Here is a 14863-nt window from a genome sequence, read left to right on the forward strand (position 1 = left end):
CAGGAACATGCATTAGAAAAAGTAAACAGTCAATTTTAATGTCATGTTGACTTTTAGACAAGGATCTCTTTCCATGAATACATTGTAAATAATAGCCTAAGACATTTAGCAATTACATAAGAGTCTGAGTGGGCAACGCTGGGAACTTTGTACCAATACAAGGAACAATGTGCTATAAAACTAAATGCTTTACCAGAAAATACCACATCCATCCACTCTAGTGCCAAAAATTTGACCACATAACTGCACACATTACTTGTAGGGCACAAAAAAAATCCAAGTAGGTCAGTTTTCATTGTGCAGAAGGGTTTTATATTTTCTCTTTCAGAGTGTGTGAGAGAGAGAGGTAGATCTGGGGGAAGGTGGGAGTTGGAGGCAGGTTTGTGTTACCTTCATGATGGCGGTAGTAGTAGGCATAGTGACTCCCTCGCCCTAGGACGGGACGCATGCACAGGAGCCAGGAGCAGACAGAACGGCGGGACACACACCGACACACGCCAACAACACGCCAGAGAGAAAGAGAGAGCAAGAGCAAGAGCGAGAGAGAGATACAAAGAGAGGAAAAGCCAAAGAGTACCAAACGCAGCAAGAAAGAGAAAAAAGCGCCATAAGCAAGTGGTCAGTCTGTCAGCTGACACACACTCCAGAGATGAGTGAATGTGTCAATCAAATCTCAATTTTCAAGGCCCAGAAAATCCTCATGACCATTCCTACACCATATCTAGTACACTGGACAACAGCACGTTGCAACATGACAAAACCATAATTATCCCATTATAATAAACAAAACTGTCAACACCAAAAGCAATGTGCGGTTCCTTTTTTTGCGGACTGACAGCTACTCTGGCCATATTTTGAGTCCGTCTAAAATAATATTATTTACATGAGTGAACTGCCTGGCAATAATTTGATTTGGTATGACTTGTATATTTGTTGTATAACTCTTGACGTAATTCTTTAAAAAAAATTATTATTAAAAATATAATACAAACTTAACAATATTGTAGTAAATAAATAACATAATATAATAATAAATATTAGTACATTTTTCTATATATATATATATATATATATATATATATATATATATATATATATATATATATATAAACAATGCAATATTAAATAATAAAAATAAATATATAATAATATATATAGTATATTACTGTACATTATATAAATGTATTTTACTGTAATATAATATATAAAACATGTTTATTTAAAAATACATTACATATTTATAATATAAACAAAGAAAATTGTTTATATCAAACAAAATTATATTATAATTTAATAATATACTATAATATTATGTAATATATCATAGTAATATATTGTATAATTCATAAAATAGTATATAAATACATAGTACATAGTATATAAATAAATAAAAAATAGCCAAAATTAATAATATCAAATAATGAAAAATACGGTGATATAATATTTAAACAAAATAAATTGCTTATATCATTGAACAAAACATAATATACAGTAATTTAATATAACAACTATATAATACAGATAAAGTTTGTAAAAACAACTTAATCCATGTTTCTATATTATAAAATACCTTATGCAAAGTACAGTTTTTATATTAATAGTTTTTTTGTTGTCAGTAAAACAGCACAAAGTCACCCAAATAACTTTTGCTATAGTCATTATTGATTGGTTAGTGAACTTCAGAAGTGACGTTAAGCGTTAATGCTTTCATTGTAGACAGCCTTAAGGCTTAGTCTTCACAATGTGTTACAGGAGAGTTTCTGCTCCTAGCTCTCAGTTAAAAAGCGTTGGTTATAAACGCAGTGACAGGGTTAGTTGTGGGCCTTAGTAGGGGGAGGAACAGTATGCAAGCAGTAGTTAGACTGAGAGACAGCGTTAGTTAGGGTCAGAACTAGATGATGTGAATTTTCAACTCTAAAAAAACAACTTGACTGAAACTAAGTTTTAAGGGTTTTCACTAGCTGACTCTACAGAGGTCCAGACACTGAACTCATTTGTTGGCCATAGCTCTACTCATGCATGAACGTCAGTGGGCCGCTCTTCACAGCTGTCACATAAGTGCAGTTAAAACACTAGAGCAGGCTTAGATCAACATGACTGATGCAGGAACAGCTCTGCTAGCATTCAATGACTCATGAAGGCCTCTGTTTCTGCTCTGCATTTCCTGGTAAGAGGATTTGCTGTCAGAGTGTATGTTTGTGTGTGTCACCTGGGCTCAGTTCAACCAGGTAGGGCAGTTTCTCGGGAGGAATGGATCCGTGAGGCGGCCCCATCCTGTTGTCGGGCTTACGTCCTTTCCTTGGAGCATAGTCTGGAGGACGCTTTTTCAGCTGGAATACTAAGGCCTCTGTAAAATTTACATAATATCACATTAAAGTCAACAGGGGGCAGTATAAGATGGTGTAAATGAGAGGCTTTTGTATTAAACTCATTTAAATGTTTTAAGCATGTAGCATGTAAAAGAAACTAGTATTGGATGGGTTTTCAATGTATTTTTAATCAAATAAATGCAGCCTTTAAGTGCAGAGAAACTTTTAAAAACATAAAAAAAAAAAAACGAAACTTTTAAAAAGAGTGAAGATGTTCCAAAAAGCTCCAAAATTTGTCCAAAAATAATTTTAAGAACAGCAAATGAGGCTGACCTGTATCGCTTGTCCAGTCTCTGAGGATCTGCAGAGGGCAATCTGTGTCGTCTAGTATAGCCTCCTTCACTGGTTTATCATTTGCATGAATCACCTGCACAAAGCAAACAAGCACAAACTTTCAGAGCCTAAAAAAAACATTTGTTGCTCAAAGAACTAATAAAGTTTGACTTCTTTGGTGAAGCATGCTAATATTTCACAGTGCGCACTCCAGGCAGGCATTAGACACCTGTTTTAGTGACAGATACACGCTCCCTGCCACAATTTAACAGCAGCTTTATGGAGAAGCTGTGTATGTAATTAAATTGGCCAGAGTGATGGGAGAGGATATTACGATGCCACAAAAAACCTCTCAGTGTGATTGGCTGAGAAGAGCTGGTGATCAACAGCGTAGACAGGCCAAGGTTGACTCTTTTGTATCAGCAATGTTTCTCATTTGCTGACAGCAGAGATTAGATTTGCCACTTCAAACACTTCCTGCTCTCCTCCTCTACACTTCCTCCTCATCCCCACGTATATCTCCATCTTTCACTTCTGTGCAGTGCTAAACATGTGCAGGCGTGACGCCTTACAACACAATTCAATTACTCTCAGCAGAGTTGAAGCAGAAGTCAGCTCCTGGCTTTAATCTGGAAGACAAATCGTGCAGAGGCCTGATGAAATATGCTGGATTTGATCACAGGAGGAGGAGGGGTCCACAAAGAGAGCAGGACACGGCAGGGACGTTCAATCAGCTTAATAACTTTACAGCAGACCCACATGGCATTTGAAGGCACAGAATTATGAAGAAACTTTCACAGATTTCCACAGAATTGGAAGATCAATTATTCATGTGATTATTTTAAATTAGAAATTTTAAAGTGAATTTAAGCCTCATTATAACAGTACAGTAAAAAAAAATAATATACATTTTGAGATTTGTTAAAGATTACACTTATTACACATGTTTTTTTATGAATGTTCTTTTAAAGATTAAATTTTAGTCACCATTAGATGATGTAATCTAATGTAAAAATAGGGGAAATGAGCATGTACAATTAAAAATCCAAGACACAGTATCAAAATATTGTCCATTTCTTCATTCTGCCATGTTAAAATCCATTCTGCAGTTTTTAAAAACACTGTCTGACAGAGTTGCACCTTTAAATTTTAGGGAAGTACAACTCTCTGAAAGCATTAGAAAGCTAACACTGCATTAAACCTCACCTGGGCGATGCAGTAATCTCTGGGATTTTCCTTCTCCAGACCGTATTTCTCCAGAGCCTCGGCCACAGCAAAGTCAGCCATATCAGTAGTTGAGAGCAGGATGGTCTTGTAGGGAATGTTTGGCTTCAGACTATCGGCGTAGATCCTCAGAGTCCCTCCTAAAAGAGAGAGATTGTGTCAAAGATAATGAAGAACTAATAGTGTACCTTAGTGGCAGACTGATATATCTGCCAATTAATCAGAGGATACCTGGCTTTTTGAGATGATCAGAATTGCCTGATAATCATGCCCATTGACTCCCTGGCTGTCTACCTTGTGTCAGATCCAAAGTCTAACGGCAGGCCGATATAATCGCAAGGCCATTTAATTGGCCAATACTTGGCTTTTTTAAAACCCTTGCATCAGCTTCAAAACCTACTGATGGCCTAGTCAATGAATAATGGTTTAGGGTAACAGCATTAGCACAGAAAACATAGCTCTTAAAACACTATCCTATGTTCTGGATTTCGGTTGTTTCCAATGTAGGTTGAAGGATTTTATTAGTATGGAAGCACACACAGAGTGAGAACTCCAACATTCCCAACACTGGGATCTAAGCCCAGCCGTGTGCACGACTAAGCGTCTTTAACCAGTTCACACACTGCTCAACTCTTGTTGGACGGGGTGAAAGTGATGAGTAACTGGGAGCCTTTATATGCGTGTCACATTAACTGGTCTAAACCCTCAGCAGCAGACATACGTTATTATCCTGATTACATAAGCCTGGGAAATCTAAATATCTGTGTGTGTCAGTGTGAACAGAGCTACAAAATAAAGTTTTATGTTGTGGTCTGGAACGGTTTCCCACTTGTAAGTAGGTGGTTCATTGGCAAGAGGTCACAACAAGTGCAATGGAGATGCCAGGGATCTGGTTTAGTGCTCTCATTATATAATTACACTGTCCCATGCAGACAAACTGCTGACATCATAGCCTATTTTACATGAAAAACAAACGCAAAGCCATTTTTTGGACCAAACAGTGTCTAGATACAAATATAGAGCAATAAAATGAGTCTATTAATCTTCCAAAAAACAACAGTGACCATAAATTCAATTCTTATAATGCACCAACACTAAATGTTAATATGCTCATGTCTGTATGAATGAAGTACTTTTGTAGCTTAGTTTCCATATGTGGTTGGGAAACTTTAATATGCAAAAGCGCTCTGTCATGATTGGCTAGGCTCTTTCCATGTGAAATGGACAACAAGGCCTCCTGCTGAATAATTACTTAGTTGATATGTAAATAGGGGGAGTTGTATGTCAGTGTAGATTATGTTGAAGTAGTAGTGGTTTACAAACCTGAGTCCGGTCGACCGTCTCCACTGCGAAATTCTTGCATCCTCTTCTCGAGCTTCTGCTGCCGTCTCCTCTTCATCACCACCTCAGGGTTTGAAATGGTCCGTGTGAAACTGGTCTCTGGCATGTCTTTATATACCTCAGCAGCCAACCTAGAGTTCTCTCTATCAGGGAAGAGGGAAAACAGGAGTGATAGAAAAAGTCAGTTAATTAAGCCTACCTACTGTAGCACAGAAAGAGAAACCCAAAATGTCCTTTCACAAATGATTAGGACAAGAGAAATCAAACAGCTGAATGGTTTTAAAGATGCTCTTATATGGTTTCTTAGTAAAAACCCTTTTAATCGACTATTGCCTTTATGTGCATGTCTATGATACAAGGTGAATCAGATGATACTCCTCACCCATCCTCGCGGTTCAGTATGTTATCGTCTCCATCTGGAATTCTGGAAAAGGCCTGCTTCTCCATCTTCTTCTCTTTCTTCTTCTCCTTCTTTGACAATGTTCTTTTGAAGTTCTGGATCACCCCCTCCTTCTCTTTCTCAGGGCCATTTGTCAGTGTTTTCTGGTGGAGAGATCAAGAGGAAAAATAAATAGAAAGATGTTGAGAAAAACTGCAGTGGGACATCAGGTAGAGTAGGTTGTGATTCAGAAAATTTGAATTAATTCTGAAAATTCTTAACATCTCTTTATATGTCTATTTAACAATATTTTTAGGCTTCCTAACTTTTTAATTAATATTTATTTAAATTATTTTTGAAAAATTCATTGCATTATTAACTATTATACATTCCAGGGGTGAAAGGTTCATGTTAAATTAAGTGGAACAATGTGTTTCTATTGATTTCAGGTCTTGATACTGTTGTGATTTTGCAATACATCATAGAAAACACTCAAAAAATTTACAGGGAGATTTCAAAATATTGCATTATGAGTGAATGGTAAGAGCCAAAGCAAGGATTGCAGAGTTCAAATTCAAGCATGCTGAACAAGTTACTCTACAAGAGAGCGCCAGACAGATGTCACAACATCACTTCAACTCCATATCATCAAATGGTTAAGCGGAGAGCGACTAAACAGCAGATTTTTAGAAAGTTTTCAGTTCAAAGTTGATATAAAAGCAATCCGTCCTAAATTACGGACATGAATCACTATTTTGCATGCTCATGATCACACGTTTACACTTTTTTTTTTGCAACGTAGAAGAAAGCTATTTTCTGTGAATGTGTGAGACTTCTGATTCATCAGTTAAATGACTAGAAGAATAACAGTGCAGTAAACCGTAAAAGTATTCGTGTTACACACCAGTTTCGAATAATATGCAGTATAATGGACCATTTTTGTACAGCTCAAATTACTGGAAGTGAATGAAGCCAGGCGTCTTACACATTCAAGTTACAAATGGTTGCATGCTTTACATTGAAAAGAAGGAGAAATGCGTTCAAAATGCATTCTCACAAGTTACTTATATTTAAATACATTTCAGCTTTCATTCTTTACATCTCTTGCAATGTACACTATCTGCAGCAGACAAAGTTTGGTGGCAAATCTAAGGTGACAAAAACATGAATAAAACAGTGACGCTGGTGTTTTATCCTGAGATGATACCAAGTTTTAGTGTTAAACAGCTGCCATTAGTACTTACACTCTTGACTGAAACATATTGCATTTCAGAGGGAGGAATCAAACTTAGGTACGGGCCGAACAATGCAACCAAGTGTGAAAACAGCCTAAAATGCAGAAAATTGTCTGGATCTACCGCCCACACACCCAAACACACATTCCTGCAGACTCAGACACTCCTAGCTCTGATTTTATGTCTCTTTGGGGAGCCTTGCTGCACACAACACTAAGAGCCACTGAAGTGGAGAAAGAGAGAGAGACAGACGGAGTTAAACGAAAAAATATAAAAAATTGATCTGCTTCACTTAAGTGAGGAAATGAAGTGTCTGCTGATGCCTGTGCGTTTGTATGTCCTGAGAGGGTTTTTAAGTGACGTGCAATGGGAGGAGATGGTTTAAGGGGCTGTCTGAACAGCAGGGGACTAAAAAAGCTGTTCCATCATAACCAAGAGCAGAAAACTCAATGGGAACAAACACAGACATCCGCGGTGAATCATCGTAAAAATAGAGCTCCTGCATTCAAGCCGAATAAACCACAGAATCAGGCTCTGTGAAACAAGTTGGGTTTGTTTTCTAACTTTTGGTCTGGTCTTGGTCTTGGCCACCTTTTCTCACCTTGGGCATGATGTCGTTCTCATTCTTGAGAACGAAGCGGCCTTCTCTGTCATCTTTGTTCCAGTTCAGCTGTACGACCAGTGGTTTCTCATCCAAGTCCAGTTTCCTCTCCTGTCACAGAGAAAGATTATGCCAGTCAGAAATTCACCTCTCTATGGACTTTAATCAAAGTACAAGACATGAAAATAAGACTACAGTCCTTATGGGTCTCATTAATGAAACAAAAGCACTAGAAGCTTCAAAAACCCATTCTTTTCTAAATTATTGCATTTAAAGGATAGTTCACCAAAAAATTCTGTCATTAATTACTCACCCTCATGTCGTTCCAAACCCGTAAGATCTATGTTTATCTTCAGAACACAAGTTAAGATCTTTTTGATGAAATCCGAGAGCTTTCTGACCCTACATAGACAGCAGTGCAACTGAAATGTTTTATACCCCAGAAAGGTAGTAAGGACATCGATAAAATAGTCCATGTGTCATCAGTGGTTCAACCGTAACATTACGAAGCTAAGAGAATAATTTTTGCACTGTGCCTTGTTTACAAGAAGAGGAATGCACACGCACATGTCGTGGTACTGAACGCAACACGGAAGAGGAGAAACTGTTGAATGAAGTCTTTTTTTTTTTTTCTTGTGCACAAAAATTATTCTCATAGCTTCATAACATTACAGTTGAACCACGGATGTCGCATGGACTATTTTATCAATGTCCTTACTACCTTTCTGGGCTATAAAACGTTTCAGTTGCGTTGCTGTCGATGCAGGGTCAGAAAGCTCATGGATTCCATCAAAAAGATCTTAATTGTGTTCTGAAGAAGGTTTCAACTAAAATATTAGGGCTAGAAACAAACTCTGGAAGTATGCAGCTACATGCGATGTTGCATTCTAAACTGCATTTTGACTTTTCCCAAATGCAACAATGTGAAACTGAGTTGTGGTGCTAAGTGTCAGCATGTATGCAGTTGCATATTGTACACTAACATTCAACAAAAAAAATATATATATATAATTTTTTTCAGCAAGGGAGCATTAAATAGATCAAAAGTGACAGTAAGGACATAAAAATGTTACAAAAAGGTTATACTTAAAATAAACGCTGTTCTTTTTAAAAAAATTATCAGTCTCCACAAAAAAATATAAATTTTTCAAGACTGATAATAATAAGAGCAGCAAAATTAATATGATTTCTAAAGGATCATGTGACACTGAAGATGAACAATGATGCTGAAAATTCAGCTTTGCATTACAGGAGTAAATTACATTTTAAAATGTATTGAAATAGAAAACAGTTATTTTAAATTGCAATAGTATTTCACAATATTACAGCTTTTACTCTATTTTTTAATCAAAACATGTATCCTTGGTGAACATCAGACTTCTTTCAAAAACACAAATATTTTTACCAACCCCAAATTTTTGAATGGTGTATGTTTTGTAACAAACTCAAATTTATTTATTAGTAGTAAAAATAGTAGCATTTTATGATTTTTTTGTGTTCCTATGACTCACCGCCACTGACATGGACCTCATAGAGGGAGTATTTGGGAGAAGACAGCATCCTCATATCCGGTCTGAACTTTTCCGCCAGTGTCTCGATCACATCCTGCGTGGTCGCGGTGCTGGACACTCGGATACACTTTGTGGCGAAGTTCCCCGCCACTCGATCCTGGAAGTAAAAGCGCATCACGCCATGGAACTCTAAGTCCTGAAAGAAGAAAAAGAATATAACAATCAGTGCATGCCATTTCGGTCCACGTTATTTTCTTATTTCATTCCACATTCCCCTACTAGTATATGCACTTTTAAAGAGCATCTTAATCATTCAGATTCACATTCAACCTACTGCGAAAGTTCATCTCTTCCCCATCAGCAGTTTACGATTAAATCTAGCAGGAGGCTACATCTGTACCATCTCTGTTGTGTGAAAAAACGAGCAGCTCTGTGTGGCAACATTAAACTCGTAACCAGCAGCGGAGGCTGATATTTGAGCTGGCTGAGCAGGATGTATTTGGGACGAGAGGACAGCAGCCTTTGGACAACTGCGAAGACATGCTTGAAGAAACCTTTGTGTCTGTATAATAAAGGAGCAGGTGTATCCGCATTCACTTACATTGTCTGATTATACCACAGCAATATGAGCATCAAAGTGATTTTATACTCATTTTGATGAGCTGTAATAGCACACCACAGATACACAACTCTTTCACACTATATGCTGCTGTTTCCGGACACACCCGGCCACACGCCCGCTTGTGTGCCACACGGTCTTACATGCATAGATATAGAGCTTTGAAAAATTATTTTTTTATTAGATTAAAATCGATTATTAAAATAGTTGTCAACTAATTTAGTAATCGATTCGTTGCTAAATAATTTTTATTTGCCGTAAGCGGCTCATTTCGTGCATATTTTAAATCTGCGGTGAGCAAAGTGTGGCAGTAATGAGCCACCGGAGGTTTTACTCAGCCAGTACAGCAGGAGAAGTAGCGAATAGCCAATAGCTGGCCTCGTTTTATGTCACGTGCTTCCCGCACAGCGTCTCTGCACTCTGCAGCATTCAGCGTGATGGGTGAGGCAGGCGGCAGTGGAGTAAGCTCGAGAAAGAAAAAGAAAAAAGCGGAAGATAAAACTAATCGGACGAAGTCATCCAAAATGTGGGAGCACTTTACTTTGAGCCTTCAAAAAAGAAGAGTAACCTGTAAACTGCGGCGGCTGTTTTCCGGCGGCAGGAAACATATCCTCTAAAAAGAGAGCAAGCCTAAGCCCTGAACATTTGGACATGTTGACCTTTTTGCACTGCAATGCAAAGTTTTTCTCAAATAATGAGTGAATAGTGTTCTGCCTCATTTCCCACAGGTAGTCGAATTCCTGTCAGTTCAGGCATAAGCGGTTTTGTTAACATTTTATCGCTTTATTACATTTTTGAATTTTGCACTGTTATAAGGACCACTACATATTTAAATCCGATGAAAATCACAGTATGCAGACTTTTATTTGTGCAGATTCTGCAGTACAATGTTGTTTGCAAATGTTTTAGTCGTAAAAGCTGATAACATTGCTTTTTAACAATTAACATTTAAAGCTTTGTCGTTTACCAGTTCGTTATTCAGTCATGCAGCCTAATTATGACTGACTGAGAGAGGTTAATGTTTAAATGTATTTGAAATGCACTTTTTTTCTAAGTATTCACTGCCCTTTTTCACACAGCAGGTTTCATGTGTGTGTGTCCAATTTTTTTTCTGGACAACCTTCTGATGGATTTTACTTTAAATTTTATTTTAAAATGTGAGTTCCATTCAGGTTTCATGCCATTGGCACTTTATTCGAAGGATTGTTTACAGTTTCACAGCATAAGCTATAAAGCTGTTTCCCAGGTATAAGCTGTGTGTTTACAGGAAAAAAAATAATAAAATGCAATTTTACTGCAATTTTATTGTTTTATTTCTTATTCTTCGTGAAAATATGTTCTGAAAGATTCCTTATTAAGCTTTGTTCGGGATGTTAAACTACTTTAGGACCCCTAAGGACTGCCATGGTGAAAACATTATTTGAAATCTCCTTGTGAAATTTGCTAGAGTATGTATGGGTCAGTGTTTTGATTGCAGAAGAGTTCGACAAAGGATAACTAACACATAATAAAACACAACTCCAGGTATGTTTTTGATGAGGATATGACAATGCAAAATGGTTTAAAATCTCTAAAAAGTCTATGTTGAATGATAAAGACCCTTTGTTAATAATTTACTTGGGGAAAAAATGGGCAAAACTAAAATATAAGTACATAAACCGATTCATCGATTAATCGTAAAAATAATCGACCGATTAATCGATTATCAAAATAATCGTTAGTTGCAGCCCTACATAGATATACGAGATACCTGGACCCTCAGGGTCATGATGAGGCTCCTGTAAAAACACTGATATCAAACTACAGACAGACAACGCAGATCACTTTCAATATTATATTCAGCAGTGCTTTAACAAACAAAACCCAAATAAGGTGAATGAGGTTTGCTGTTACTTTTCTAAGTGATACTGTTCTGAATTTTGCCAGTAAGATGACAGACAGTCAAGCTGCAGTCAAATTTTTAAATGTGGTTAATTATAATAATTAAACTGCAATGATGCAATACAAGCCAATGTCCCTATAACAGAATAAAAAGAGAGAACAAAATGACATAAAATAGCAGTCACGATTCATCTCATTTCTATAATATGACGCAGGATTTGGGGCTGTCCCACATTTTGACCAATGAATTTCCTTAATTTTTCCAAGATCTTTCCAATTGTTCAACCTAATCGCATAAGGATAAAATAAAAATAAAATGAAAAAGTGCCTTAATATCGTGTTGAAGCCAGCTGCACGAGCAAGAAAAATATATATACTGCTCTGTAGTTGAGAGAAACAAAGGCTCATTTCTGAGCATAATAAATATACAAATTACAGATAAGGAAAAACATTTTGGGCTTCTAATTCCTGAAATTTGAGTGCGTGTGCAAGAGGTGTGACTTCAAACATCAAGAGAACAAATGCCATGGCAACCAGAACAATGAGTGTCAGGATAGTCACCGTGTGTTTCCTCAAAACACAAAGGGCCGTTTCCTGTCAGATCTAGTGTGTATACCAACTTCAGGCAGTCTATCTGTAACAAAAGGCCTAATAAAAAAGAAGATCAACTCCCATTATAGTGAATTTGCCACAGCTATGGGCCATTGCTAGGTAAAATGAAATGAAATGAATCACTCAGTGAATCACAATAAAAAATTTCACCAATTTTTTGGAGCATTAATCAGATTTTATCAGTTTAGCATGCTGGATTGTACTAGACTTCATATATCTAGTGTGCACAGACACAGGAAGACAGGACACACTCTTCGGCTTCACACAAGAATGTCTTTGAAGCCCGGTAAGAGGGTTTGCTGATGAAAAGGAGATGCATACGAGCGCTACGGATGACTGTTTGCCCCCCGCCGTCCCACCTTTGACCTTGGAACTCTAAACCTTGCTGGAGAAATCCCAGCTTTATCATCATGTGTACAGAGGGACGAACGCACAGTCTAAAGCCCTGGACGTGGAGCTCACAAACCAGTATTAGGGCGGGATGCAGTCTTTTATCTCTTATTCATTTGAATTTCAGGAATTCCGTAACAGAGTCAAACTTTCCATCCAGGGTGATATCATCACGCTCCTCTGCTGAGGACCATTAATATGTTAACTGTTACTGTTTTCAGCATATGGAAAAACATGTGCAGAGCAACTGGAGAAATATAAGTGGCGGAATTCGAAAAATTGATGATCCATTCTGGGAGGTGGGTCCCTCGATGGTGGTGACATTCCAGTTTAGGCCAGTTTTATTGAGGTATCACTCAGATACTTTAATAGATTCATTAGTATTTTAAGGTTTTTATTTTTCTATTTTCCATTTTCATTTTATTTTTAGTTCATATTTTAGTCATTTTTTTCTCTTCTACTTATTTTAGTACATCAAGTTATACTAAATGAAAATGAGAAATGTTGCATTGGAAAATGAAGCTGACTAACTAACCTGAAATAACATATGTTTTCATTAAATATAAATTTTTGTTATGTTTAATGAGTGTTTTTGTAATTTTTATTAACTGATGTCTTTATGGTTTTATTAACTTTTATTTCCGTTTTAGATGTTGCATGACATTGAACTAAATTCAAATGAGAAATATTGCTCAAGCAACTAGCTAAAACAAAAAGTTTAAAGTTTTTAAAATGTATTTTATTTCAACTAATGAAAAATGTTTTTATGGTTTTAGTTTTTACTATAAAAACCCAGGTTTAGGCTGAATTCTCTTAAGCTGAAATCGGTTTTCTAGAGGTGGAAACTGTACATTTGATAAACAGTATGCTCTATGCATTGAAAGATATATTCACAATATTATTCACAATTGCACGAAAATGCCGAAAGAATGGTGAAATCCTACCAGCAGGGGGCGACGACAGATTACAGCCTTAATGCAAATCATCAGACAGTTTGACAAGGATAAGCTTATGAGCTCATAGGTTTATTTTCAAGTGGAGAAAAAGCATAATAAAACATGCCAGTGTAGAATTTCAGTCAAGCTTGTGGCAACCCGACCTGACGATCACACCCAGAATAACTAAAAACACATGGGACTGCAGCCACCTCCCAATTTACACCACACAAGGCATTCTAAAAGCACTTATCTTCCCCGAAAGCAGCTTTTACTGACAACAGGACACAATTTTTGCAAAAAATTTGTGTGATATGCATTGCTGTGTGGTTGCTATGATGTTCTGCGTGGTTGCTAACTTGTTACATTGACATTTGATATGCTATAATGAAAAGCGGCTTCATTCAAGATATAGTTTATATATTGTTATAGTTTTCCTGGCAATCAAAAACAGGATTTTGGCATTGCTTGTGCTATGCTATATGCCCTGAAATGTCTTGTTGAATTCTCTGTGTATAAGCAATAACAATAGTGATGCTTGCCTTCACCAACAGGCTAGAAAGAAAAAAGGCTGTCATCATTACAAAACAATACTGCAGAATGCAAACACGCTAATCTGCGTGCCACACACTGCGTATGACTAAACATTTCCATGTTGCAAACCAACAGTTCAGACAGTTAAGATAGCACTGAGTCAACAACATCAGCCTCCATCCATCTGCAAGGTCTATATACAAGAATGACCCTTTAGACCACGAGGTCAGCATTCATCTCTGCCCGAGCGCAATTAGCATACTAATAGCCCAGCTCTGTTCTTGACAGTCAGGCTCACCGAAGTGCAAACAGTCTCACACCTATCAATCTCCATAACAAGAAACAAGAACCAATCACTTGTAAAGCACCAGAAAGCCTTGGTTGCCTGCTGTAGCAATCCGTTTAACTATACTTCTTCTCCACCTGAGTCATAGCATGGAAAAACAATACTTTATGTTTTGCTCTTTTGAAATAATAGTAGGGATGAGGACCATATCACTTTTTTGTCAATATATTTAAACGTGGATGCTTAATTCAACCTATTTTCAGATTTTAGACTACTTTAGCAGTCATGTAACATTAACTTCAACAAATTTTCATTATCTCTTTAACCACTTCTAGAAAAGCAGCCCAACAGTTGAGACTCATCGTATCATTTAACTTTTTAATTAACTATTCATTTCAAAATAATTAATTATTTTATACTGTGCATTATAATGCTGCAATGTCTAAACTCACTTAAGCATCACAGCATTGATATGACATGGATAAAAAAAATATTCATTTTAGTGCTCTTATTTTTAGACCAAATGTGACCCTGGACCACAAAAGTCACTGGGGTATATTTGTAGCAATGCAAAAAATCCCTAGGATGTTAAGTAAAGAACATGTTCCATGAAGATATTTTGTAAATTTCCTACTGTACATATATTAAAACTTAAGTTTTGATGAATAATATG

General features: G+C 36.9%; 1 protein-coding gene across 1 annotated transcript in view; it reads right to left on the reverse strand.

Annotated features, from left to right (window-relative positions):
• LOC109050046 (afadin-like) overlaps positions 1-14863 on the reverse strand; it is a 117731-nt gene that overhangs the window by 53489 nt on the left and 49379 nt on the right. Inside the window, exons 2-10 of the mRNA XM_042778415.1 lie at positions 8934-9129; positions 8801-8802; positions 7423-7533; positions 5590-5750; positions 5190-5350; positions 3849-4006; positions 2643-2736; positions 2210-2347; positions 391-432 (exon numbers count right to left, since the gene is read on the reverse strand). Coding sequence (XP_042634349.1) covers positions 391-432; positions 2210-2347; positions 2643-2736; positions 3849-4006; positions 5190-5350; positions 5590-5750; positions 7423-7533; positions 8801-8802; positions 8934-9129 — 1063 coding nt within the window. The remainder of the gene's footprint in view (positions 1-390; positions 433-2209; positions 2348-2642; positions 2737-3848; positions 4007-5189; positions 5351-5589; positions 5751-7422; positions 7534-8800; positions 8803-8933; positions 9130-14863) is intronic.

Source organism: Cyprinus carpio, chromosome A20, assembly GCF_018340385.1.
Source record: "Cyprinus carpio isolate SPL01 chromosome A20, ASM1834038v1, whole genome shotgun sequence".
In the NCBI taxonomy this organism is placed as follows: Eukaryota; Metazoa; Chordata; class Actinopteri; order Cypriniformes; family Cyprinidae; genus Cyprinus; species Cyprinus carpio.